General features: G+C 57.3%; 2 protein-coding genes across 5 annotated transcripts in view; one reads left to right on the forward strand and one right to left on the reverse strand.

Moving 5' to 3' along the window:
- TG (thyroglobulin) overlaps positions 1–24,217 on the reverse strand; it is a 154,775-nt gene that overhangs the window by 34,213 nt on the left and 96,345 nt on the right. The gene's annotated exons all lie outside the window — the stretch shown is intronic.
- Positions 1–24,217, forward strand: part of SLA (Src like adaptor) — a 49,187-nt gene that overhangs the window by 21,147 nt on the left and 3,823 nt on the right. For 2 of the 4 annotated variants that reach the window (XM_036337621.1, XM_036337620.1), the window contains exons 2-6: positions 7,989–8,092; positions 16,101–16,200; positions 17,171–17,257; positions 18,582–18,685; positions 20,820–20,951. In XM_036337621.1, the coding sequence (XP_036193514.1) occupies positions 8,026–8,092; positions 16,101–16,200; positions 17,171–17,257; positions 18,582–18,685; positions 20,820–20,951 (490 nt within the window). In that variant the 5' untranslated portion in view covers positions 7,989–8,025. Of the gene's footprint in view, positions 1–7,359; positions 8,093–16,100; positions 16,201–17,170; positions 17,258–18,581; positions 18,686–20,819; positions 20,952–24,217 lie in introns of those variants that run through there. The other 2 variants (XM_036337619.1, XM_036337622.1) reach the window with 2 other exon arrangements.

The raw sequence follows: 24,217 nt of genomic DNA on the forward strand, positions 1-24,217 counted from the left end.
AAGGGGAAAGTGTGTCTTTGGAGCAGTGCTCTCCATCTCAGGAGAAACACACCCCACGTTTTGCAAAAAAAAAAAAAAGTGTCATTCTGTGGTTCGCTGTGCGATGCTGAGCTGCAGCCTTCTCTCGCCTGGGCTGTGGTCCTTTTCAGTTTGGACAGGTGAGCCCAAATCAAAGTTCTGGCAAAATCTCTTGTAACTGGTCTTCTCCAGCTAGGAGGATGCTATTCAGGAAGGCGCAATATGTTCTGAAAAGCAGGCTACTGATAACCCTAAATCCCATGAAACGGACAGACTGGTGTCTGTATAGTCCAGCACCAGAGCAGGGAGACCGCTCCCTGGAAAGCCTCTAAGTCAGCGACCACCCCACCTACGCCCCCCTCCCGCCAGCCAACATTCTGGCTCAGCCGCCAGTGAGCTGTGTGACTCTGGGCAAGTCACTGTGCCTCTCTGAGCGTCAGTTTCCTTTTCTTAAAAAGACCAGCCTCCTCATGCATCTGTCTGTACCAAGGTTAAGTCATAGGCAATAAGCAGGAGGTGCTAAATGCTGGAGTGGCAGAGTGGCTACTCACAGCATTCTTCACCCTGGCCCTTGAAGGACACCCAGGTATGCGGGTGGTTCTGGGCAGTCAAGGGTAACTGCTGTGTTCACCGCACTGGGCCCAATTACATAACTACGCGCCTTCTCCGTGTCTCCAAATGCTCGTGTCTACGTGTTTCTCCACCTGACACGGGCAACCAGGCAGACGTGGGTAGGTTTGCACGGCAGCAAGCACATCGGTTTCCTAACACAGACAACATCTCCCCCTCTGCGTGTTGAGAGCCGGCAACATTATTTCCAGGGGGAGTGTGCTGCTTGGAGACTTAGAAATTATTCATTCCAGGAAACCCCAGCCAGCTTCCTGCATTCATAAACGCTGCTGGGTTTTAATCTTTCGCTTGACACGCAGCAAGCATTTGCGTCCGCCAGCTGTGAGAGAAGCTGGGGCTGAACATTCTTAGGAATTTCCACTGCGTCAGGCCAGACCCTTTGGTTCTTGTCAGCAACCTGAGGGCCCTGTTAGTACTTTTATCCATCCATCATCCATCCCTCCACTCATCCGTCAATCCCTTCTACTAAGAAATACACACTGAGGCCATACCATGTGACTGTCTTCCTCCCTCTCTCTCCTCCCTAAATGTTCCGAGGCAGTAAGTACACTGAGTCCAAACCACTTCCTCCCAGCTGGGAACGAGCAGGGGCAGGGGGCGGGGCAGAGGCGGGGGGAGGGGGGCTGATTTCACGATGGTAACTAGAGCCACAGACAGAAACTGTGAGGCTTCAGAGGCTCAGCGGCTCATTTCTGTCGTCAAACAGCTTTGCAAAGTCACAGTTCCCTCCCTGGCACCTTCCAGGCGGCTGAGGCCGTGGCCAGAGGAGGACTCAGGGGTGTGGGGGCACCAGCTCTCTGTGGTGGGCACACTTACAGGGTGTGTGCAGGCTGCGTGCCCTTGGCAGGTTGCTCGCCCTCTCTGAGCCTTTTCTTGGTAACATGAGGGCATCCAATTGCTATTTTTCAACCGGTGCTCTCTGACCTCCCAGGATTGGGCTGTCGTATCAAGAGGCAGGAGTGCTGGCTCAGCCCCAACCAGCAGTTGCTTTTCTCTATTTTATGTCTGGAGTTTCGGGGGACCTTTCTTAAGGTTTCCAACCAGCAGGTGTGAAATAACCCGATGAGCGGATCCCAAGGCCTCCTCCATGAGGCTCTGGAGCCTGGGCTCTGAGTCGGGCAGGAGGCGGCGGCGGGGGGTGGGTCCCTGAGCTGGCTGCCTGCTCTCCATCATCCTGAGCTGCCCACCCAGCAGCCTCCCTGGCAGGACGGGGAAAGGAGAACAGGGCAGGGCGGCGGCAGGCCTGTGGCTGCACCTGCCCAGAGGCGAACAGGGAGCAATGTGGGTCACGGGGCAGGCGCACCTGCAGAGCGAGGTCAGGATGTGGTGGGGTGCCCCCGGAAATCCTGTAAGATCCCTGGCCGGGGAATGACAGGTGTGGAGCCCCCATCCCAGCGCCTCCTGTGCCTGGTGCAGCACCGGGCGCGTCAGGTCCACAGGGCGGGTAGTGGGTACCATCACGGAGGAGCAGGGAGAGCAGAAGCAACACATTCACAAGCCAAACTCTTCCCCGTCATAGTGGAGGGAGGGCCCTGCGGCCCGAGGAGGGGACGGGGTTTGCTCAACTTGCACGGCGAGGCAGCAGACCGCCCGTCTCCCGTGTACTCGGGCTTTGGTGACATTTCAGCTCTCCCAGCTCACCAAACTCACCTCCACCCTGGACGTACTCTGTCATTTAAGGCCCCGAGCAGTCCCGCGGGGCATGTGTTCACGCCTCACATTTATGGGTTTGGAAAACCGAGGCTCAGGGAAGGGCAGTCACTTGCCACAGGTCACACAGCCAGCGGGGCCGGGCTGGAACCTGAACTCAGTCTGGCCTGCTTACTCCCCCTCTTCCCACTTTTGAGCCTCCCTTACTCTTGCTACGTTCTGCTCGTGATTGTAAGAGCAATTCATACACGCGGGAGAGAGTCTGGAGATCCCGGAAAGACGTGAAGAATAAACCAATAAAGCCTCTATCAAATCACTACCCAGAGAAGCCTTGGCGGCATCTTGGAAAGAGCTTCCTTGAGTATTTTCTACATCGATGCACGGAAGCTTTATGCAACTGGGATGGTAGAAGCGCAGCTAGTTTCTCTTCCACCCCACTCCACCCCCATAGTATTAAGCATTCTTTAAAATGATGCTATGGCACAGTCCCCATGATCCCCTGCTGCCTTTTAAAAATATATATATAATATATATATATATATATATATATATATATATATATATATATATATATATATATATATATATTGATTTCAGAGAGGGAGAGAGAGATAGAAACATCAATGATGAGAGAGAATCATGGATCGGCTGCCTCCTGCATGCCCCACACCGGGGATGGAGCCCGCAACCCAGGCATGTGCCCTGACCAGGAATCAAACCGTGACCTCCTGGTTCATAGGTCGACGCTCAGCGACTGAGCCACGCCGGCCGGCCAGGCTCCCTGCTGCCCTGTGAGGACACAGGCCACCTAAGACTGGCCACGGCGGCTGAGGTCTGAGCGGCCGTCACCGGCCTCTCTGGGCCCTGTTGCTCCCATGGCCCGATCCCAGCCCCCGGCGTCCAACAGGCCCCTGACCGCCAGCAGGCTCCTGGGGACCTCCGTGCCCTTGTCGCAGTTTCACCCAGAAGTTCACAGTCCCCTGAGTCTGCTCTGAGGACCTTTAGAGACCACTTCTGCTGCCTCCTTAGACTAGGCCCAGGGCAGGAAGGCAGAGCGGATAGAGTCTCAGGGGGGCTGAGGGCACAGGCGGCCAGGCAGACCTGGCGGGGACCTAGCCTCCCCTCTCCTCGGTCCCACCACCTGGGACCAGGCACTCCATCATCTCGCCTGTGACGTGGAGCTGTGGGCGACCCAGTCTGGCAGCGATAGCGTGCTGAGGCTGGAGTCCGGCCGGGAGGAAGGGCCCATCGCCAGACGGCGTGGCTCTGGCTGCCTGGGGGCTGCCGGTCGGTGATGGTGACGGTGAATGGTGAGTGGGTTTTCCCGCTCATGGCATAGCTCCCACCTGAGAAGCGGGTCCTGGGAATGGGCTCGGAGCTCTCACGCTTCATGGAAGAAATTCTAAGGCTGACGGGAGGGCTGAATCCTTGAGCGGATTTCCTTCTTCCAGCCGTCAGCAGGGTTTCCCACGGTGCCTGGTTCTACTAGAGTCCAGCCTGCCCCCCCTTTACACACATGAGGGGTTCTTCAGGCGCCCTTCCATTCCGACAGTGAGGCCTGGCTCCAGAAGCCTGACCCGCGTTTACAAGATAACGGGGAGCACAGGGTGAAAGGCTCCCAGCGGCTCCCACAGAAACCCGGCGGGGCAGGCGCGTCCCACATTCCTGCCGGCACCTCCCTGCCTGCCGCGGTGACCTCTCCCTGCCAGCGGTCCCGCCAGTGGTGGCCGCCACTCCCAGGCCAGAGCTCCCCGTGAGCGTTCTTCCTCCCCGAGGGGACAGCACGGCTGGGGAAAGGGCGGCGTGGGTCCTGAAGTCAGAGAGGTAGGTGTGCCCCCTGCACCCCTACTCCGCGGGGTCCCAGCTCTGGGAGCCTGGGCTGCTGAGCTGACCCCCTGACCTCCGCCAGGGAAGGGAAGGTCACGGAGGAACCTCAGCCTCCTGGATGCTGGGAGGTGAAGCGCAATGGCATCTGCTGATTGCCCCCCCACCCCCGAAGGCGGGCGCAGAGCAGCACACACGGCTGTCCCTCCATCCCTAGGAGCAGAAGGACGAGGCTAGTGTTCTGTCTAGAGCAGGGGTGGGCAAACTTTTTGACTCGAGGGCCACAATGGGTTCTTAAACTGGACCGGAGGGCCGGAACAAAAGCATGGATGGGGTGTTTGTGTGAACTAATATAAATTCAAAGTAAACATCATTCCATAAAAGGGTACGGTCTTTTTTTTTTAGTTTTATTCATTTCAAATGGGCCGGATCTGGCCCGCGGGCCGTAGTTTGCCCACGGCTGGTCTAGTGGGACAGCCTAGAGAGCGAGGGCGTCTTTCCTCTCATTCATGATTTTCAAAAAGCCACCGAGTCTTGATTGCTGGTTGAATGGAGGGGCTCTCTCTTTGGAGAGCATCTCCCCGCCTCCCCCCCCCCCCCGCCCCCCACGCATTATGTAGAGGAGTAAATGGAGGCCCGAGATCACACGCAGAAGAGAGCAGAGCGTGGTCCAAAGACTAGGGTGCCAGGTCAGAGGCAAGTCCCGGTTCTGGTTCTGGCCCTTGGACGGCACCAAGAGGCGGGAGAGAGAATCGGGAACCGCTGGCGCCGATGCTGATGAACTCATTTCTCTCGTGCCCTCTCCTCGCTGTTCCTAGAAGCAGTTACGGCTCACACCCTCTCCCACCTCCAGCTCCTGCGTAAAACTGCCACCGATTAAATCAGACGGTGCAGCCATTTCATTAGGGAGACCAGGCGCTCCCTCTCGGGGCACTTCTCACTCTCCTACAATAAATGCCTCTTTCAGCTGCGTTAACTCCTTCCTGGATGATGGGAAGCTGGTGAGCAGACCGCGGCCGGGCTGGGGAAGCCCACAGTGGGTTTTCCGTGCCAGTGTGCGCTGCGGTGGGCATGGAGCCCAGCCCGCCCGGCCTGCACGCCCGCCGGCCCACGGAGGCAGGGAGAGGGCGAGGGTCACAGTAGAAGAACCCGGGCGCCGGGGGCCCGCTGCACCCTTCTCACCGCGAGACGCTGGGTATGTTTCTTTGCTTGGAGGGTGCCCAGTTTTCCCATCTGAAAAATGTGAGTTTCAAATCTTTTAAAAAATTTCCTGTACTGGATTCCATGTACACCCCCCCCCAAAAAAAACAAACAGCCCAGGAATGTTTGAGAATTAACGAGCTATGGGGGGTGGCGGGTGCAGTTAGAATTCAGTGACGCAGGTGACCAAGACTTCCTGAGCCGTTTGCTGGAGGCGGGATGTGAAGGGAGGGATGGGCTGGATGTGACTCGGAGAAGGACATGGCGCGGGAGGGAAGGGAAGACAGGTGAGGGACGGGCCCTGGGAAGCCTGGGTTCATGGGCGCTGGGAGAGGGTTAAAGGCACAATCCCTGTCTTAGCCGGTCCTGGACCCTGTGTTCGACTGCAGGACACGGCGGGACATTGTCAGGAGAGTGGGTGACAGTGCTGTGCTCTGCAAGGTGGGGACATGAGAGAGTGAAGGGGAGGCCCACACACAGTTCAGGGTCATCTCTGCATGACTGCCCTGAAGGCACCTCCCCGCCCCCTCAGCAGACAGTCCTGGGAGCTCCCCCACTCCTCCGCCAGCTGGTCCTGGGAACTCCCCCTATCCCCCCCTCCCCCAGCCAGTCCTGGGAGCTCCCTCCAGCAGCCCAATGGCCTTGGCAATGACGGGTGGGAGGCTGAGGGCCTGGGCTGACAGCTCGGCTCGGCTCCGGGAAGGCACGGGGAACATACGAGGGATCCCGCCTCTCCTTCCTCCCCACACAATGAGGAAGTGGTGCGGGCCTCCCTGGCCCTCTGAGGCCTTGCTCTGAGCGGAGAGAGTGTTCTAGAACCTGCAGGTGTGTGCAGAGGAGGGGTTTAAGGCCGGTGGGGCTGGGTTGGCTGGCTTTTAGGCCCTTTAAGACTCCTGAGGCCTTGATCCTGAACTGCGGACAAGGAACAGGACGCAGCAAGGTCGTGGCTGGGCTGCACAGGCGGGGACCTGCCCATCGATTCTCCGCTTTGTCCCCAGGAGACAGGCAAGCTCCGGGGCGGGTCTCTGCGCTTCGGGCCGCGGGAGGACAGTGTTACTCCGCAGTCGTCTCAGTCCCTTTCTCACACCCGCGTAGGAGGGCCCACAGTGCGAACCTCCTGCCATTAGGACGATCGGGAAAGGCACTCGAAACGGCAGTAACTGGCCTGGATTTCCTGCCGGGCCACATTCTCCCGTGTGTCACCTGCTTTATCTGCTCATTTCGCAGCCACAACCCAAGGTCATTTTACTATTATTCCCCCATCAGGCAGGAAGGGGCCATCCACATGCCCAAGGTCGCCTAGCTTACATGTTCTGAGCCAGAACCCGAACCATACGGAACAAACCGGAGACTTAGCACGTGGGGTCTAAATCCCAGGCCCATGGTTCCAAGCTGTGTGATCTTAGACAAGTCCCTTACCCTCTCTCTGAGGTTCAGCTTCCTCACTGAACAATGGGGTTAGGCTGCAGGGACTTTACAAGAAGAAGAAGAGAAGAAGAAGAAGAAGAAGAAGAAGAAGAAGAAGAAGGAGGAGGAGGAGGAGGAGGAGGAGGAGGAGGAGGAGGAGGAGGAGGAGGAGGAGGAGGAGGAGGAGGAGGAGGAGGAGGAGGAGGGAGAAGAAGAAGAAGAAGGAGAAGAAGAAGAAGAAGAAGAAGAAGGAGAAATACAGTGAGATATTTACCATGAAATCTATGCAATGGAATATTACTCAACCATAAAAAAGAATGGAATATTGCCTTTGCCACAATAGGGATGGACCTAGAGGGTATTATGCTAAGTGAGATAAGTCAGACAGAGAAAGGCAAATAGTGGATGATTTGCCCGGTAGGCGGGATCTAAAGAACAAAATGAACAAACAAAACTAAAATGAACTCTTACACACAGAGAACAAACTGATGGTCGCCAGATGGGCGGGGGGTGGGGAGGATAGGGGGGGTGCAAGGGGGAAGGGATTAACAAATCGCCAGGTATGAAAGCATTCCCGGGGGGGGGGGGGGGGAAAGTACCGCGTGGGGAACAGAGTCCATCCTAGCACAACGACTGTATACGGTACCAGGCGATCCCTGCGTAAGTGTTACACATGTGTAACCAGTATGCTGTGCCCCTGAAACTGACGTAACAGCGTCTGTCAACTGTAGCTGAAAAGGAATTTTTTCAAGAGTCCACGTGTGAAGTTTTCCCTGTTTTCCGTTTGCTGGCGCACGAGAGCACACGGAGAAACGCGCACAGAGGCGGGGGCTGCAGCAGAGGTGCCCTCCCCGGGGCCTTGGGGGGTACGGCAGCCCCTGTGTGTGCAGCTCTGCCCCGGTGCCGGGGGCCCAGGGCCAGGGCAGGAGAGGAGAGGCCCTGAGGCCACGTGACCCCCTCAGCCTCTCACACAAACACGCTGCTGCCACCCGGGGTGTCGGGAGTGGAAACTTTCGCCACCAACAGCATTTGCAGCAACTTCCCTCTCTGTGGTTTTTCTCTGTCGTTCCCTTGATAAAAGAACGCGCGCTGCGTACGCGTAACCAACATTCACGGATCTCGTCACCACGTAAAAACAGCCACCTTTCAAGAAGCGAGCTGCCTGGCGCGGGAGGCGCGATGTACCCTAAACTGGGTCACTCTCCCCCCGGCGGGCTGGGCGCGTGGCTGACGCTCCGTGTGTCTCCCCTGTGCCGCAGGCTCCGCGCGTCCTCCGCAGCCCGGGCAGCGAGGGACATGGGGAACAGCATGCGATCCGCCCCGGCGCCGCCCGAGCCCGAGAGGCCTCTGTCCTGCTCAGACGGTAAGTCCGGCTTCCTGGGTGCGATGCTGCACTCTCTCCCGGGGATGCCTGGGGCGAGGACGGGGTGATGGGAGGGTGCCGGTCGTGGTCGAAACAGGGCACTGGGTCCCTCGGAGTCCCTTACCCTGTCTCTCTCGCTTTGCTTGTCATTAACGTTAAATGCTAAAGAGATGGGGTGGGGGCACCCCGGAGGGGGCCGATTTGCTGGCATCTTTGAGAAGGGCCGGTTCCCTCCCTTTACTCTGTGGGTGGAGAACACGGAGGTCCACAGAGGGGGTAAGAGATGTTTGTGGGTTCAGACGTCCCACCCGGGCTGGTCTGATTCTGACCCAGGCCCTTGCTCACCACATACCCTGCCAGCCGCGCAGTGCTTGGGGGGCATCATATGATCATGGGCACGTGCGTGATCCGTAGTATCGCGCCCTGCCGGGGCTTTCTGGGGGTGACTTTATGAAGACAGTGCTGGCCCTGGGGATCTTCCTGAGAGTAAAGGGATTCCCCTGTCCCGTCAGTAGGATCGCCAGGGTCAGGCGCTCTCGGGGGAGGGCACCATGTCACAGGCGAACCGAGGATGACAGAAGCCAGCTTTTCCCAGCGCTGCCTGGTGGGGCTTTGCTCCGAGCGCCACGGCTGAGACTAAGGCCAGCGCCCCTGGGCTCATGGTGCTGGGGCCTCCGGCCGCCTGGCTTTGTTCCCTAGGCAGGGCCTGGGGGCACACTGTATGCGTTTTCTGCAGTTGGGGAAGGGATGGTCAAGAGGCCAGGCGACCCATCAGCGACTCCAGGGTCGGTCACTGGAGACCTCGGGACACTTGCACCTCCCATTTTCTATCTCAGCACTCAGACCTGGCCTCCCTCTGCCCACGGGGTGGCCACACCTGGTTCCCCGTGCTCCTCTGCATCACGGCTCTGGGCAAAGGCCACAGGCACTGGCACCCACTGGAATGTCTGCCAGGCCGCAGCCCAACGCGAGCGTGGACAGAGCCAGCTCCCTGCCCTGCCTCGGCCTCCTGCTCATCCCATGGCTTCCGTGGCCCCTTCAAAAGGCAGCCTTCTCGCTTCTTCTATGTTCTACACGGCCCCCTGGCTTCCTAGGCATCCCTGCCCATGGAGACCCTGCTCCCCACTCAGTCAGATGCAGGCCGTTCTGGGGGCCCTCCTTTCTAGCCAGGTGATTGTCCTCCCCCCCCAACCTAAGAGGGGGAATGCAACGTCCCTGGGACAAAGCTGGGACCACGTGACAGGGCGGAGCAGAGTGTGTGTACCAGCCCCAGCAGCGGGCCTCCCTCCCATGCGGAGCTCAGGGCCGGGCAGGCTGCGGTGTCCACGGCTGCTGGGAAAGCCAGGTTCCTCCTCCTGACTTCCTCCCAGGTCACGGCCACTTCCAGAGAACAGCCACTGTCATGCAGAGGCCCCGGCCAGCCCAGGAGGCACCCCCTCCCCATCCATCTGTGGTGTCACCTCGCACCCTGGGGCCAAGGGGCCGCACGCTTGAGCAAACCCCATGAAAACAGGGGCCTCCCAAGACGGGCTCATTTGCCTTCATTTCTGAAATGCAAATCGCCATGAAATCAGTTTCTCTTTTTCCACCGTGTGGGTGGGTGGTCGCCTCCAGAAAGGAGGCACAGGGGTCTCCCCAGCCCTCCACCCCTGGGTAGAGAATTCCCCAGGTCGCGCCCAGTTTGTAACCCAGGCAACCACATCAAGGGCTGGCGGGTGGCTTTTCCACCCCCCACCCCTGAAAAGTCCCCCTGCGAGCGCCCCGGCTTGATTTCCTCTTTTCTCTGACACCTCTGAGGACAAGGGCAGGGAAGGGGTGCGTGAGGCTGCATTCATTAGTGCTCACCCAGATGAAGCCAAGGGCGCGGGCTTTCATGGAACACGCACCTACTCACACTCAGGCTGACTCATTCGGGGAGTCTCGGAGGCCGGAAGGGGCGCGGGGGGCTGCCCTGCTGTGAGCCCGAGCGGTGGAGAGTTAAGCACCGAAGACCCCACAGGAGGCCGACCCGTGGGCTTGCAGACAAAGGCGTTTGCTGAGCTTTCAGGAGCTCATGCTCCCCCCAAGCCAGGCTGGCTTTGCCCCTCTGCTTTCTTCTGCCCGAAGCTTCGCAGGCCATTCCCGGTTCCCCTGGTTCCCAGAGAGAAAGCCACAGGGTCACAGAGGCAGCAGAACTGATGGAAGTCAGGCCGGTCTCGGAGGCTGATGGCCTCGCTGAGCTTCTGGCATTGTCTCCCCCACACACACACACCCCGCCCCAGGGGTCCCTCTGCCTCCCACAGGCAGGCGGGATGCAGCTCTCAGAGATCAGAACCCTCCCCCAGCACGGTGCCCAGAGCCTCCCGATGCGTGTAAAGGGCCGTCGCTGCTTATAAACTCTGCTTGGGGTTACTGGTTGCACGAGGCTGTGTGGAATGGCCATCCCCCCAAAAGTTTTCAAGTGGTAGAACCGGGGAGTCGACGACTTGTTTTCAAATCATGCCACATAGCTCCTCTTCTCCTCGATGGTGCACATGTTTCCGACCCTGCTCTGGGCCCCACACGGGCGGTGCAGACTTGACCAAGGCCCAGGGCACGCGGTGCCGAGGGGCTATCGCACGTTGCCACCTTAAGGGAGGACTCAGTCACCTCGTGGAGGTCTTCCCCCTGTTCACTGCCCACCTCATTGCCCTGATCTGAAGGGAGCTCTCACAGACAGACCCCTTCGTGCAAGGATGGAAACAGTGCTAAGCAGCGCATTTACATAGCACCCAGGCCCTGCCCTGGTGGAAAAAGGGGTGGGTGGGGCTCTGGGGGGGAAGAGGGGGCAGGAAGTCTCAGACCCAGCCTGGCACCTCTCAGCGAGGGTCTCCCGCCCACCTGCCGCCCGTCCCTAGGAAGTCATCAAATGTAGTTCCTGACCCCCCTCCCTCCCTCCCCCTACCCCCAAGACCTGCTCATCAGAAGCCAGTGATGGTGGGCGGGAGCAACGCACTTAACTGCTTACAAGCCCCTACCTCCCACCCCGCCATCACCCCCGGCATCTTGCACTCAGAGCTTGCAGAGCACCGAGCTGGCTTTCAGTCCTGCCTGTACCCAAACATGCGACCAGACGTGAGCTACCTCAGTGGGTCTCGATGGGGTTCCCTGTCCACATTTGTAAGAGGGGAATAATTAGTTAGTTGTGCTTACAGTGCCCGACACGATTCCGCGTGCTTCACACATATCGAGGCTTCATTCTGAGACGGCCCAGCACATAACCAGCATTATCACCTCCGCGTGGAGGAAACCGAAACACAAGAAGGCTCAGCGACAGGCCTGAGGCCATGCGGCTCAGCAGGGGACAGCGGGTGGCCTGAGTCCCCCCCATCACCCCAACATCACAGGCCCCGAGAGGACCAGGATGTGCTGCACGGAGTGGGTGGTTGCTCTCTAGAGTGGGGAAGAGCATGGTCACAGACATGCAAGTGCCCGTGGGAGGGGTGCCCCAGGCAGGAAGCTGCATCAGACCTTGGTCAGGACCCACTGCTGGCCCAGAAGACGGGCTGCAGTGGGGTACGAGCACACACCCTTTGTGGTACCACCCATGGCCGCCACAGAACAAGATCTAGTCCAGTGATGGCGAACCTGCGACACGCGTGTCAGAGGTGACACGCGAACTCATTTTTTTGGTTGATTTTTCTTTGTTAAATGGCATTTAAATATATAAAATAAAAATCAAAAATAGAAGTCTCTGTTTTACTATGGTTGCAAAGATCAAAAAATTTCTCTATGTGACACGGCACCAGAGCTCAGTTAGGGTTTTTCAAAATGCTGGCACGCCGAGCTCAAAAGGTTCGCCATCACTGATAGTCCATCAGACCCAGGAGTCTGCGCCGCTCGGAATGGGGCCAGAGGTTTTCCAGGTGAGTTGACATGAAGAAACACATTCTTCAGTAAGTAGCGGGGCAGGCGGTGCTGGGCTGTGACCGAGCTGCTGGAGGAGGCGGAGCGATTCCCTGCTGGTAGTTACCTGGTTCGAGGCCGGGCCCTGAGGCTGTGTGTTCTTAGGGAGTCTCTCCACGCCGCAGTGGCATCTAAGAGCCATAGGGGCTACTCCATGCCCGTGCCCCATCGGACAGATAAAGGCACCGAGGCTGCGGGGATCCACGGGCACTACCTGTGCTCTGTGGTGACCACCGGGACTGGGTGAACCTTCTGTCAGGCCAGTGTGCCCAGCCCTGCCTGATTGGCTAGTTGTACGTATATGTGTTTCCTGTAAAAGATACAAAGAGCAAGGCCTGCTGTGACCCCTCCGGGGGCCATGAGCTCAGGATATATAAGCAGCCCTGGCTGGTGTGGCTCACTGGATAGAGCGTCGGCCTGCAGACTGAAGGGTCCCAGGTTCAATTCCGGTCAAGGGCGCATGCCCTTGTAGGGGGTTCCATTCCCAGGAGGGGGCATGCAGGAGGCAGCCGATCCATGATTCTCTCTCGTCATGGATGTTTCTATCTTTCTGCCCCTCTCCCTTCCTCCCTGAAATCAATCTAAATATATTTTGTAAAGAAAGGATGTCCCAGCAGAAACCGAAACCACTGGGTTTAGCTCCTTGCCCACCAACCGCACCGAGCCGCGGTGCCGCCTCAGGAGCCTTATTTTAATAACTTGTCCCAACCTGTTGAGGATCAACTGATCCCTCGGGGAACCTGGTAATTACCTGCCAAGGAGAGCCAGTGACCTGCCATGGCCGTGACCTTAGAAACCGTCCCAATCTCCCCTGGCCATGTTGCTCCACACCCCCCACCCCCGCTCGGTCCCTCCCCCTTAACATCAGAATACATGTTCTGTATGGAGCGTTCGATGTGATGGGCGCCTGGGTCCGCTCAGTGATTATAAAGGAGATCTACTAAAAGGTTTTCAGCATTAAAAAACAAAAGTAACGCTACTTTAAGGGAGGATGAGGCAGTAAGAAGGGGGCCCTGTCCTCTCTGACCAAGTCATCTCTGTGGCCGCCGAGTCCTGCCTGGGTTTCCTTCCTTCTCTGGATTCATTTCCTATTTTTACACATTTGCACATGTTGTCCAATCCGACTCGTTTCTGAGCTGGGCTCTCCGCACACATTTGTTCTTTTGAATTTCATCTTCTGTTCTCACCAAGTGGAGTTTGCTTTGGGCAGATTAGAATATGTTCACATTTACGCAGCTCAGCGGCTTTTGAAAACGTGGGGTGCTCTTGCCTGATGGGGGTTTGGGGTCATTGAATGGGAACCCTGTCCTATCACTGGTATCACATAAAAGTGATCCCAGCTGCCCCTGGCTGAGCAGGCTCCTAGGTCCCCACCCAGTCCGTGAGGCAGTGTTGGTACCTGCCAGCTTTGCCCACAAAGAGATGAGGTAAACCTCTTCCCGGTCTCCGCGCTCTGATGGTGGAGGCAAGCCTGAAGGCAGGTCTGGCTGGTTCCCAAGCCCATTCGTGCTTCTGAAAACCCTCCCTGGTTCCTCTCTGCAGGCCTGGTGCAGATTTCGCCACATAATTTGTTTCCTTATCCTACGTCTGCAATGTTCCCTCCGCCTTCCTCAGCACCCGCTTCTCCAGGACACTCCTTAATCTCGTTTAATTCGAACACTAGGCTCTCCATACCGCGGGGGTGGGGGGTGGGGGGGCGGTGGCAGTACCTGACAATACACTTGAACTTCAGGAGCAAAGTTAAATGTCCTAGTTGCACTTATTTCACTGCAGGGCCAGAGCTCAGGGGTGACGTTGGCGGGATCCTGGCATCGGATTGCGTTCGGAACGACTATCCTTCCCTCAGAACTAACCTGACTCCAGCACCTTCTCCAGCGCGTCTTCGGTTTTTCCGACGCTGGTGACAAGGCGCCAGGGGTGGGCCAAGCTCCTGACAAGGGCCAGGTGAAGGCCAATGCCTTTAGGCAAAGGGCCAGGGAAAGGTTTCCCGGCCGAGGTTCAGCGGGTGCGGAAATTCCACAGGAAGCTCACCTGTGCTCTTGCGCAATTGAAACTCCCACCTCTGAGCCCGCTTTTCCGGCTTTGAAGCCGATGTTCCTATGACGGGGTTTTGCTTTTGTTTTGGTTTCCACTCGGTTTTGCTTTAAGGCAAGGAAGGAGGGTTGCTCTGTCTCCCAGTCTAAATCAGGACTCAGAGGTCAGAGCCGACACAGGCTCTGTCACCCTCGATCACGGCCACAGATAACCGATGACACGTCTCCTTGTCACGAGCCCTGACCCCTTTCGGGGACTCCGGCCGCTGTGACTCACTTTTGGTTCCCATCTGCCACCAGGAGGGGCTGACTCCCTGCAGCCCAGTGTCCCTGAGTAACAGTCCATTTCAAGGAGCTGTTTCCGCATGATGACTTGCTTCTGACTCATTTCTCAGTTGATACACAAGTCAAACCCTCCTTCGTCTTTCATACCCATCCCAGTACCTCCGCTCTCCGGGGACTTGGTCGGTCCGGGACGTGTGATTTGGACGCTGTAGGACATATGAGCCGTCAGGGCAGCGTCTACAGTCCCAGCGTGGGGATGTCCGGATCCGAGAGAGGGGCCTGTTTGGGCCAGCCAGGCTGCCATGCCCGGTGCTGGATCCTCCAGAGTCACCTTACTTGTGTATTCTCTAGAACTGAGCTCCATCAGAGCAGCAAGACTTGGTTTTCTGGGTACCACCGTGCTTGGCCACGAAGTCACTCAGTGAATCACTGCCGACCAATATGTTACCCCAAATTCTGAGTTCTAATGGCCCGCCAGTAGATGGAGTGATAAACATCATAGCAAACAATTACTATATTTGCTGATTTGTCAGGCACCGCAATATTACCCTGCACCTACAATTAATGCAAATGGCTATAGCCAGTGTGGCTCAGTGGTTGAGCATCGACTTATGATCCAGGAAGTCACAGTTCGATTCCTGGTCAGGGCACGTGCCCGGTTGCCAGCTCGATCCCCAGCAGGGGGCGTGCAGGAGGCAGACAAGCAATGATTCTCTCTCATCATTGATGTTTCTATCTCCCTCTCCACTTCCCTTCCTTCCTGAAATCAATAGAAGATACATATTGTTAAGAAATGGCTAAGGCTGTGAAACAAGGATTGTGCTTACTGACAAAAAGCAAATCCCTACCTTATCGCCTCATCTCTCGTCCACAGTAAGCTGTCCTCATGTGAGCCAGACAGCGTGCTTTCCTTCTCAAATGCCGCCAGAATGACTCTCCACGTACATTCGATGGAAAGGACTTACTTTTTCTCTCCCCCTCCCCCAAAGTCTCTATCAAATAGATCCCTATCACAGTGCCTCAGTTTCTCCAAAGAGGAGACGCTTTATTAAGTTTTGGGAGTTCGTGTTTCCTGATTCTGGTGGGTCCTCAGAACTCAAGTAGCCGAACCTCCAATATCACCACAATGCTATCAATGCAGGACCCCCAAGGCCCAGAGAGGGCCTCCGAGGCAATGGCAGTAAGACGGGGTGATGTGAGAGGCAATGGCAGTAAGATGGGGTGATGTGAGAGGCAATGACAGTAAGACGGGGTGATGTGAGAGGCAATGGCAGTAAGACAGGGTGATGTGAGAGGCAATGGCAGTAAGAAGGGGTGATGGGAGAGCCCTTTTCCTTTACAAGGTACTGCCACGTGCTCTCATCTCATCTCCTAAGGACCTGAGGGAGGAAGCATTAGCCATGTTAAAGGTGGGGAAACCGAGGCTAGCAGGCATGCTGGGACTTGCTCGAGATTCCATGAAGCCGTAGACACGGGGGCAGACCCTGAAGGCGGGCCTTATGACCTCAGATGAGAGCAGCGGGGCCCAGGCAGGCTTGAGAATGGGGGTGGGCCCTGCCTGACCCTCGGGGTTCCCCCAAGCACCTACACCACCTCCTGAAGAGAGGAGCGCCAACTATGTAAATCACTATTTCAAAATGAGTGAGGTGTCTCCAGCTGAAAAGTCCCCAGGAGGGACTCGTCCTGGCAGCGCCTCCCAGGGTCTTGTTCTAGCTCCTTGTAAACAAACAAACAAACAAATAAAAAACCCTTTTCCTGTTTCCCAGGACTGGACAGCGACTTCCTGGCCGTGCTGACCGATTACCCATCTCCTGACATCAGCCCCCCAATATTCCGCCGAGGGGAGAAGCTGCGTGTGATTTCTGAGTGAGTTGGCTTTCAAACCTTTACAACAGCCCCCCAAAAAAGGATGAACTCGATTGGGGGGCCGTGGTTAGGCTCCAGCTGTAGCTGTGCAATTCCCTATGGGCCCTGATCCCCTAGTGAAGTGAGCCATTGGCCCACACAGAAGACCTTCATGCTTCACCCCGCTTCATGCTGCCGGTGCTCTCAAACCTCCAGTGGCTCCCCGTTGCCTCCTGGAGAACAATGTAAACTCCTCGGTGGCTTCTGAGGTCTTTTATCGTATTAGTCTCAGCTCCCCCAACACAGGAGCTGCTGGTAACATATGCGAGTGCAGGCCCAGGAAGGAGGACCCAGGGGCTGGGGAAACTTCTGATGAATGACACACCCAGTATTGCCTTCTATCCTGTTGTCTCTGCCTGGTTTGAAATAGTCTCCAGAACAGGGGTGGGGGACCCTTTTCCTGCCCAGGGCCATTTGGATATTTTTAACATCATTCGGGGGCCATACAAATTTATCAACTTAAAAAACTAGCCTGCTCTATTTGGTCAAACATTTCAACAGCTCACCCCTCATGCCTTGGCAGGGCCCGACCACATGATTTCTCAGGCCTCATACGGCCTGTGGGCCAGACGTTCTCCATCCCTGCTATAGCACAAATAGGGGCTCTACTCCCCTATTATTTCAGTCCTGTGGCCACAGAGAGAGGAAGTGTCCTGGTTCTGCCCTGGGGCATAAGTCAGGCACGCCCTTACTTGCAAACAGCCTCCAATTGTGGAACCTCCGTGGGAAGATTTCCTAATTAGCTTGGTGTGTGGGGGTGGGGGGACGTCCTGAAAAACTAAATTTTCATATGGAGACATTTGGGTCCAGTGAAAGATCTTAAAGAACAAGGTCGCCACGTGCCCCGGGTTAAATCCGACGTCTCTGTTCATTCATGCGTTTGTTTGGACAATTAGCTTTGACCCTTCCCTCCCTGCTCTTGTTCCTGCAGCGAAGGGGGCTGGTGGAAAGCCATTTCCCTCAGCACCGGGTGTGAGAACTACATCCCCGGGATTTGTGTGGCCAGAGTTTACCATGGGTGAGTGCACGTTGCAGGTTGCGTCCATACAGCACCATGTTCATGCTAGTGACATGTAGTGAGCATGGAGAAGGGAGGCACTAGGCTTGAGAAGGCAAGGTCCCTTCTGCTCTCAACCCGGTTCCTAGAGACGGGCCCACCATGGGCTAGCCCCTATAAGCAGGATGTGACCACGGCCCAATGGAGCTCCCAAGCTCGTCGATGCAATAAAGATCCTTAAAACACTGAAGAGCAGGCGAGGCAGTGCCATATGCCGGTTATGAAACGGGATGTCCCAGAAAAACAACTCAAGCTGTGGCCCTAGCTGACATGGAGTGACTTGGGCGGGTGAATCACTCTGACCCTCAGTACCCTCGTCGGTGAAAGAGAAAGAATACGGTTACAACTGCTTTTTTTTTTTATTAAGTGAAAGAAGCAAGAACCATATGTAAACGCATAGAGCAATGACACTTGTGCTTAAAATTGGCCGACAAAGAGGAGACGGGGAGGAAATGTGAGGAAAGCAAGGGGGGCTTGTTCAGGTGGCAAGAGATGCGCCCTGTTGTTCTTGCTGCCTGGTGCCCGTTCATTCATCCACAGATACACACCAAGCTCGACAACCTGGGCGCAGAAACGAAACCCAAAAGCAAAACCCAAAAACGAAACCCGAGAAGACAGAGTCCCTGCCCTCCTGGGCGGTGAGGGAGGGGCCGGCAGTTAGATTATAAGGGAGACAGACATTAAAGGGACTACCTACCAAACAGGTACCTTACCGAGTTTTGGAAAGCTCATATCTTACATAATACAGTGTGGACACAGCCCAGGTGGCATCTGAGAAACGGGATAAGAAAGATGTTTTAGCCCGGCCAGTGTGGCTCAGTGGTTGAGCACCAACCTATGAACCAGGAGGTCATGGTTCCATTCCCAGTCAGGGCACATGCCTGGGTTGTGGGCTCGAGCCCCAGTGTGGGGTGTGCAGGAGGCATCCAATCAATGATTCTCTCTCATCATTGATGTTTCTATCTCTCCCTCCCCCTTCCTCTCTGAAATCAATAAAAAAATTTTTTTTAAAAAAAGAAAGATTTTTTATGCATCTCTGTCCTCATGACCCAATGGCATACCTGGCATGCGGTAGGTACTAAGGAATTTTATTTGAAAGATTAAAAATATGAAGGAAGGAAGGAAGGAAGGAAGGAAGGAAGGAAGGAAGGAAGGAAGGAAGGAAAAGTCAATCGCCCTCGTCTTTCTAATCCCAGCAGTTCTATGTGAACTGGCCCTCGATCTTAACTGCTGAGCCCGCCTGGCTCTGGGAGGGTGCGGGCACTCACGCTGTCGTCCCCCGCAGTTGGCTGTTCGAAGGGCTGGGCAGAGACAAGGCCGAGGAGCTGCTGCAGCTGCCCGACACGAAGATCGGCTCCTTCATGATCCGGGAGAGCGAGACGAAGAAAGGTGAGCAGCCCCCGACTCACCTTCCCATGCTTGGGTCAGACAAGCAGGTCTGGCTCCTGGCTGACTCATTCATGACCTGCTCACCTTCCCTCCTCCCACAAACACGCCAATCAGTCCGAGGTGGTGAGCTCCCCGCAGCCCACGCACCGCGGTGAGGCCAGCATCGAAGCCAGGGGCCAAGACACAGGCAGTGGGGGCCTGGACCCGTACCAGGCCGTGGCGACGCCTGCGGGACAATTTCCCATCAACTGAGAGGAAAGGCCAAGGACGGGTGTCGGCAGCATGTGGGCAGGGAGCGTGGGCTTTGGGCTGGGCCTGGCCTGTGCTCTCAAGCTCTGAGGTTGGGGCGGGTCACTTCCTTCTCTGAGCTCAGTTTTCTCAGCTGTGAAATGGGAAGAAGCCCCTCCCTGGTGAGGTGGCGGAGTGGCTCCAATGTAATGTTTGTGGTGGTCTCACTACACAGGAACCCCCAGGACTAGCTCCCTCTGTGCCCAGCAATGCAATCAGAAATCTGCAAGAAGCAGGACCCACAGATACACACTGCACATACTCTGATCTGATTTGTATAATTTCCTTCCATCCCACGCACTAAGCAATTCAGGGGGAACGACACCACAGGGCTCTGCGGGGTTCTGAGCAGGGGTCCCCAGTTCTAGTTCCTGCTCTATGGGTGATGAAGGAGCCACGCCCCCGCTCGAAGCCCAGGACCCCTTACCCATCACATGGGATCAGCCGGAGGAACATGCTTCTCACGGTGTCAGGGACGTAATGTACACACTCAAGCAAGCAGACGCCAGACCCCAACCCCTTGGGCCTTCCCAGATAAGAAAGGATGATAATAAGCATTTAAACACAGAAGATACTTGCGGGCTCCCAGCCTGCTCCTGGCACACCTGCTGTCTAAGAGGAGAACACACAGTCTCTACAAGTATTTTTTGAGAGCAATGCGTGTCCCAGTGCCCCCGAGGCAGGGGACCCAGACCTGAGCTCCAGCTGGTGTGGGCGGGCGGGAGAGCCCGGAGGTGCCCACGCTGCTCTAAAAATAAAGAGATCGCCAGGCAGACCTGCAGCTGGCCGGCCGGGTGGGGTGCAGGCCCCGCTCCCCCGGGCATGCAAAGTTCTCACACGCTGACACCTGCCCCCTGGACCGGCTCGCCCTGCCTCAGGCCCCGCTGACATTACCGAAAGGCACGTGCTGGGTCGAGTCAGAGGGCGGGCCTGGGCTGAGCGAGGGACGCCCCTCCGAAGGCTAGTCTCAGGCCTGCTCAGGACTAGGGTCCCGGTCGCCATTCCAAGCTGCGTACCTCCGGCCGTGTCTCCCAGGGGCTCTGAGCCTCAGCTTCCCCAGGCCTTTCTGAGAGCTGATGGAGATGTTGTTGGGAGATAGCTGAGCCCAGCCCAGCCCAAGCCGCCAAGACTCAGAAAAACCTAGTGGCCCCCCCTCTCTGCCCCATGACACTTTCACCCCCGGGCCCCCAGAACACAGCGCAGGAAGGACTCCGACACGTGCCCCGAGTCTAGTTCTCTATCTTCCCACGTGGGCAAATCAAGGCTGGGAGCGAGGCCAAGGCCCTGCTCGTCCTAACCGTGCGGTGCTGTCACCTTAAGGCTGCTCAAGCGGAAAGAGCACAGTTCCCGTGCTTCTTGGGGAGACCCAGAAAAATGTCTTCGCTGCCCCTCTCCCCAAGTTTCTGAGAACACCATGCCCAAGTCAGAGGGAGCTGGGACGGGAACACAGGGCCATAACCCTGAGGCCTCTCACAGGTGAGGCGCTGGAGGGTACGCGGGCCAAACCCAAGGATGCCCCGGGTCCCGGCCTGCGGCTGCAACCTGACTCGAACCCATCACGCAGCCCAAGGACCCCAAACGGGATGTGGAAGCTCCCCTCGTGGGAATGTCACGAAGCAGAGACAGGCCTCTACGAAATCAATAAAAAATTTTTTTTAAAAAAAAGAATGAGCCGCGTCCACGCAGATGGGGTTCCCGTGGCTGCTGCTCCCCACACGAGAGTGTGTGTCTGGGTGTCACGGTGGGACAGGCTGAGAAAAGCCCTTGGCCTCAGCGGGGGTGGGCTCGAGCCGGTTGCCCTGGGCTGGGGCCCCCGGATGCCACTGACTGTCCTCCGTGCCTGCAGGCTTCTACTCCCTCTCCGTGCGGCACCGGCAGGTCAAGCACTACCGCATCTTCCGCCTGCCCAACAACTGGTACTACATCTCGCCGCGGCTCACCTTCCAGTGCCTGGAGGACCTGGTCAACCACTACTCCGGTAAGAGCCGCCAGCCGGCCCTGACCCCTCCTTGCTAACTGCCCTGCGGGGGCCCCGTCTAGGGCAGCGGTTCTCAACCTGTGGGTCGCGACCCCTTTGGCGGTCGAACGACCCTTTCACAGGGGTCGCCTAAGACCATCCTGCATATCAGGTGTTTACATGACGATTCATCACAGTAGCAACATGACAGTGATGAAGTAGCAACGAAAATAATGTTATGGTTGGGTCACAGCATGAGGAACTGCATTTAAAGGGCCAGAAGGTTGAGAACCACTGGTCTAGGGCGCCCGTGGGTCGCTTTGCTCTCTTCCATCCCGCCTTCTCCACGCGCCCTTTCCCTGTTCACGCGGCCTGTAAGGCTGGGGCTGAAACAGGGTGCCCGCCAATGCCGCCGAGTGAGTAAAACGCAGCGAATCTCGAGTTCTCCGTCCCTGCCTGTAAACGAAAGAGGTCGGTGGCCCTAGTTCACAGCCACGGACGGCTCGCACTTCCTCAAGCCGACCGCGCAGCTGCGGGCCTCGGGCTTTGCTCTGCAATGCCACCCATTTCCCCTTTTCTGCACGCAGGCTCCTCCGGGGCTTCCAGCCAATGGGACCCCTTCTTTTTTTATGCTTAAAAAAAAAAATGATTTCAGAGAGAGGAAGGGAGAGGGAGAGACAGACAGAAACATCAGTGAGGAGAGAGAACCACCCGTCGGCTGCCTCCTGCACGCCCCACACTGGGGATCGAGCCCACAACCTGGGCCTGTGCCCTGACCAGGAATCGAACTGTGACCTCCTGGTTCATGGGTCGACGCTCAACCTCTGAGCCACGCTGGTCAGGACCCCCTCCTCGACGGAGTGTCAGTAGACTCGGCTCCGACAGACGCCCGGTGTCCCCAGAACCCCGCTCGCTCTGCCTGTTGGCCACGTTCACCGTGTTCGGGCCTGCTTCCCCAGGAGCTCTTAGAGGCCAAGGCTCGGGCGTCATTCGCTCCCGTGGCCTTCCTGGACCCAGGAGGGGGTCGGAATGACCCACGCTGACCAGGACGGGGTCATCCGCCGAGGCGGTGGGAACAGAGCGTGGCTTTGCTGAGGGCGATGGGACAGGAAAGCTAGTGAGACTGACAGGCCTGGAGGGCAGCTCAGGAGTTGGAACTTCGCGGAAAAGGCAGAGAGAGTGAAAAGGTGGCTGTTTCTAAGAGTGGGTGTGGAACCGATGCGCGCAGCCCAGACCTTCTGGGCACCTGGGGCTGGCTGTGCGACTCTGGGCTCCTTTCTCCTCTGTGTACTGAGGATGCTGAGTGTTCCCACCCGGGGGGGATGCTGGGAGGTGCCTGGGGTTGGTGCGCACAGAGTGCCGGGAGAGCGCCTCCTAGCGCATGGCTGCGGCTCTCCCTGCTCCTCGGCCAGGGCGGCCCCTTCCGCCTCCTCCCTGGGCACCAGGGGGAGGAAGAGAGGTGCCTTTCACTTTGCTAGTGTCCTCCCCTTCCTGGTTCAGAAGGCCTGACCTGGAAGGACCTGTAGGTGTGGGGCCTTGAAGGGCATTTCATGGAGAAAGTGACCACGGGGCCTGGGTCCTCGCACCTGGCCCGGGGGATGCGTAGTCCTGAAGGAGGTATGGCCGCACGGGAGACACAGCCCCAAGCTCAGGGGCTCAGGGCTCTGTGAGGCCTTGGACAAAACCCTCGGCCTCTGCGGGACTCGGGTCCCTGCTCACAGAAGGCAGATGCGACCCGCCCGCGGGGGTATTGATCGCTCAACACCATCGAACCCTGAGGCGACGCGGTGTCCCAGCCTGCCGTGCAGCGGGTGCAAAATAAAAGATAACGCAATTACTTCTGTGACAACCGAGAACCTAGCAGCTCGGCTAAAAATGAAAGAGGAAGGGAGTCCTGGAAATGGTGCACTTCTACCGATTATGAGTAAACATCGGTTGTGGTATTGGCTCTTAATAACAATCATACCAGAGGTGCACAGACCAGAAGTTTTGCATAGACAAAGGCAAACAGGAGGGGATGCCACCCCAGCAGGATGTCACAGACAGGGCGCTCCACAGGCTTCCGGCCAGGCTCACCCAGGACTGTGCACCGCCAGGCTCACCCGGGACCGTGCACCGCCAGGCTCACCCGGGACCGTGCACCACCAGGCTCACCCGGGACCGTGCACCGCCAGGCTCACCCGGGACCGTGCACCATCAGGCTCACCCGGGACCGTGCACCGCCAGGCTCACCCGGGACCATGCACTGCCAGGCTCACCCAGGACCGTGTACCGGCACAGAGCAGGGCCTTCCCCACCACCTCCTGGGCCTGCACCAGGAGACGGACCACAGTCTGCTTCACCCCTGTAGTAACTGAAATGAGACTGAAACCCTGAAATGCTCCCGGCTCCTGGGGACCCAAAGGTTGAAGCAACGTGGCCAGTTTCTCCGCCCGCCAGGCCAGCTTCTTCTCGGGACAGCGTTAGTGTGGCTGTGCCCGAGGGGTCTGCACAGACGTCTCTGTTGCACAGGTTGCTTGTACTTATCTACCTGAGGCCCTCGGGCAATTACCTACCATCTCGAAGCCTCAGTTTCTTCATCTATAAAATGGGGATTTAGTGCCTCTTATAGGATTGTTGCGAGGACCCGGAAATCACCAGTGTGAAAAGTCTGGCATCTGAAGTATTCCATGCGCAGTGGTGACTGAGAGAGCAGAGAGCGTAGGACACAAACGAGGTCTAAATTAGGGCCAGAGAGACAAGCGGTGGGGACAGGGGCGCCTTGAGTGTCGAGGTGGAGCTGAGAGGTCTGGAGCTTGAGGGAGCGTTCTAGAGATTTCCACAGACGGAAGGAGGAGAGGAGTGTGTCCAGACCCCAGAGGCAGGAAGGACTTCCCTCTCCTCCATGTCAGGGGCAAGGAGCTGCTCTTAGAACAAGTGCCTGGCTCAGAGCCCATGCGACAGGCTGGGTCACATCTCTGTGACCTTGAGCAAGTGACTTGGCCCAGGACCCTCAGTCTCCGTGTTCCAAAAATGGGCCCAACAGTGCTGGCGGCTCAAGGACGTGGCCTCGCTCAGCGCTGGGCTCACGGCACCTGCTTTTCTCGTTGCCAAACTTGCCTCCTCACCCTACCTGTTAAGCTCTCAAAGGAAAGACAGACTGACACCAAGTCCCCGCCTGGGCTGGGTACCGCCGCCGATTTCTTCGTGTCCGATTTGGTCCCTCACCCCTAGGCACCGCCTCCAGCCTGTGACAGGTCATTATTTCAGATCCACATGCAGTTAAGCTCCCTCTGAACTCGGGGCCC

Source organism: Myotis myotis, unplaced genomic scaffold, assembly GCF_014108235.1.
Source record: "Myotis myotis isolate mMyoMyo1 unplaced genomic scaffold, mMyoMyo1.p scaffold_m19_p_16, whole genome shotgun sequence".
Lineage (NCBI taxonomy): Eukaryota > Metazoa > Chordata > Mammalia > Chiroptera > Vespertilionidae > Myotis > Myotis myotis.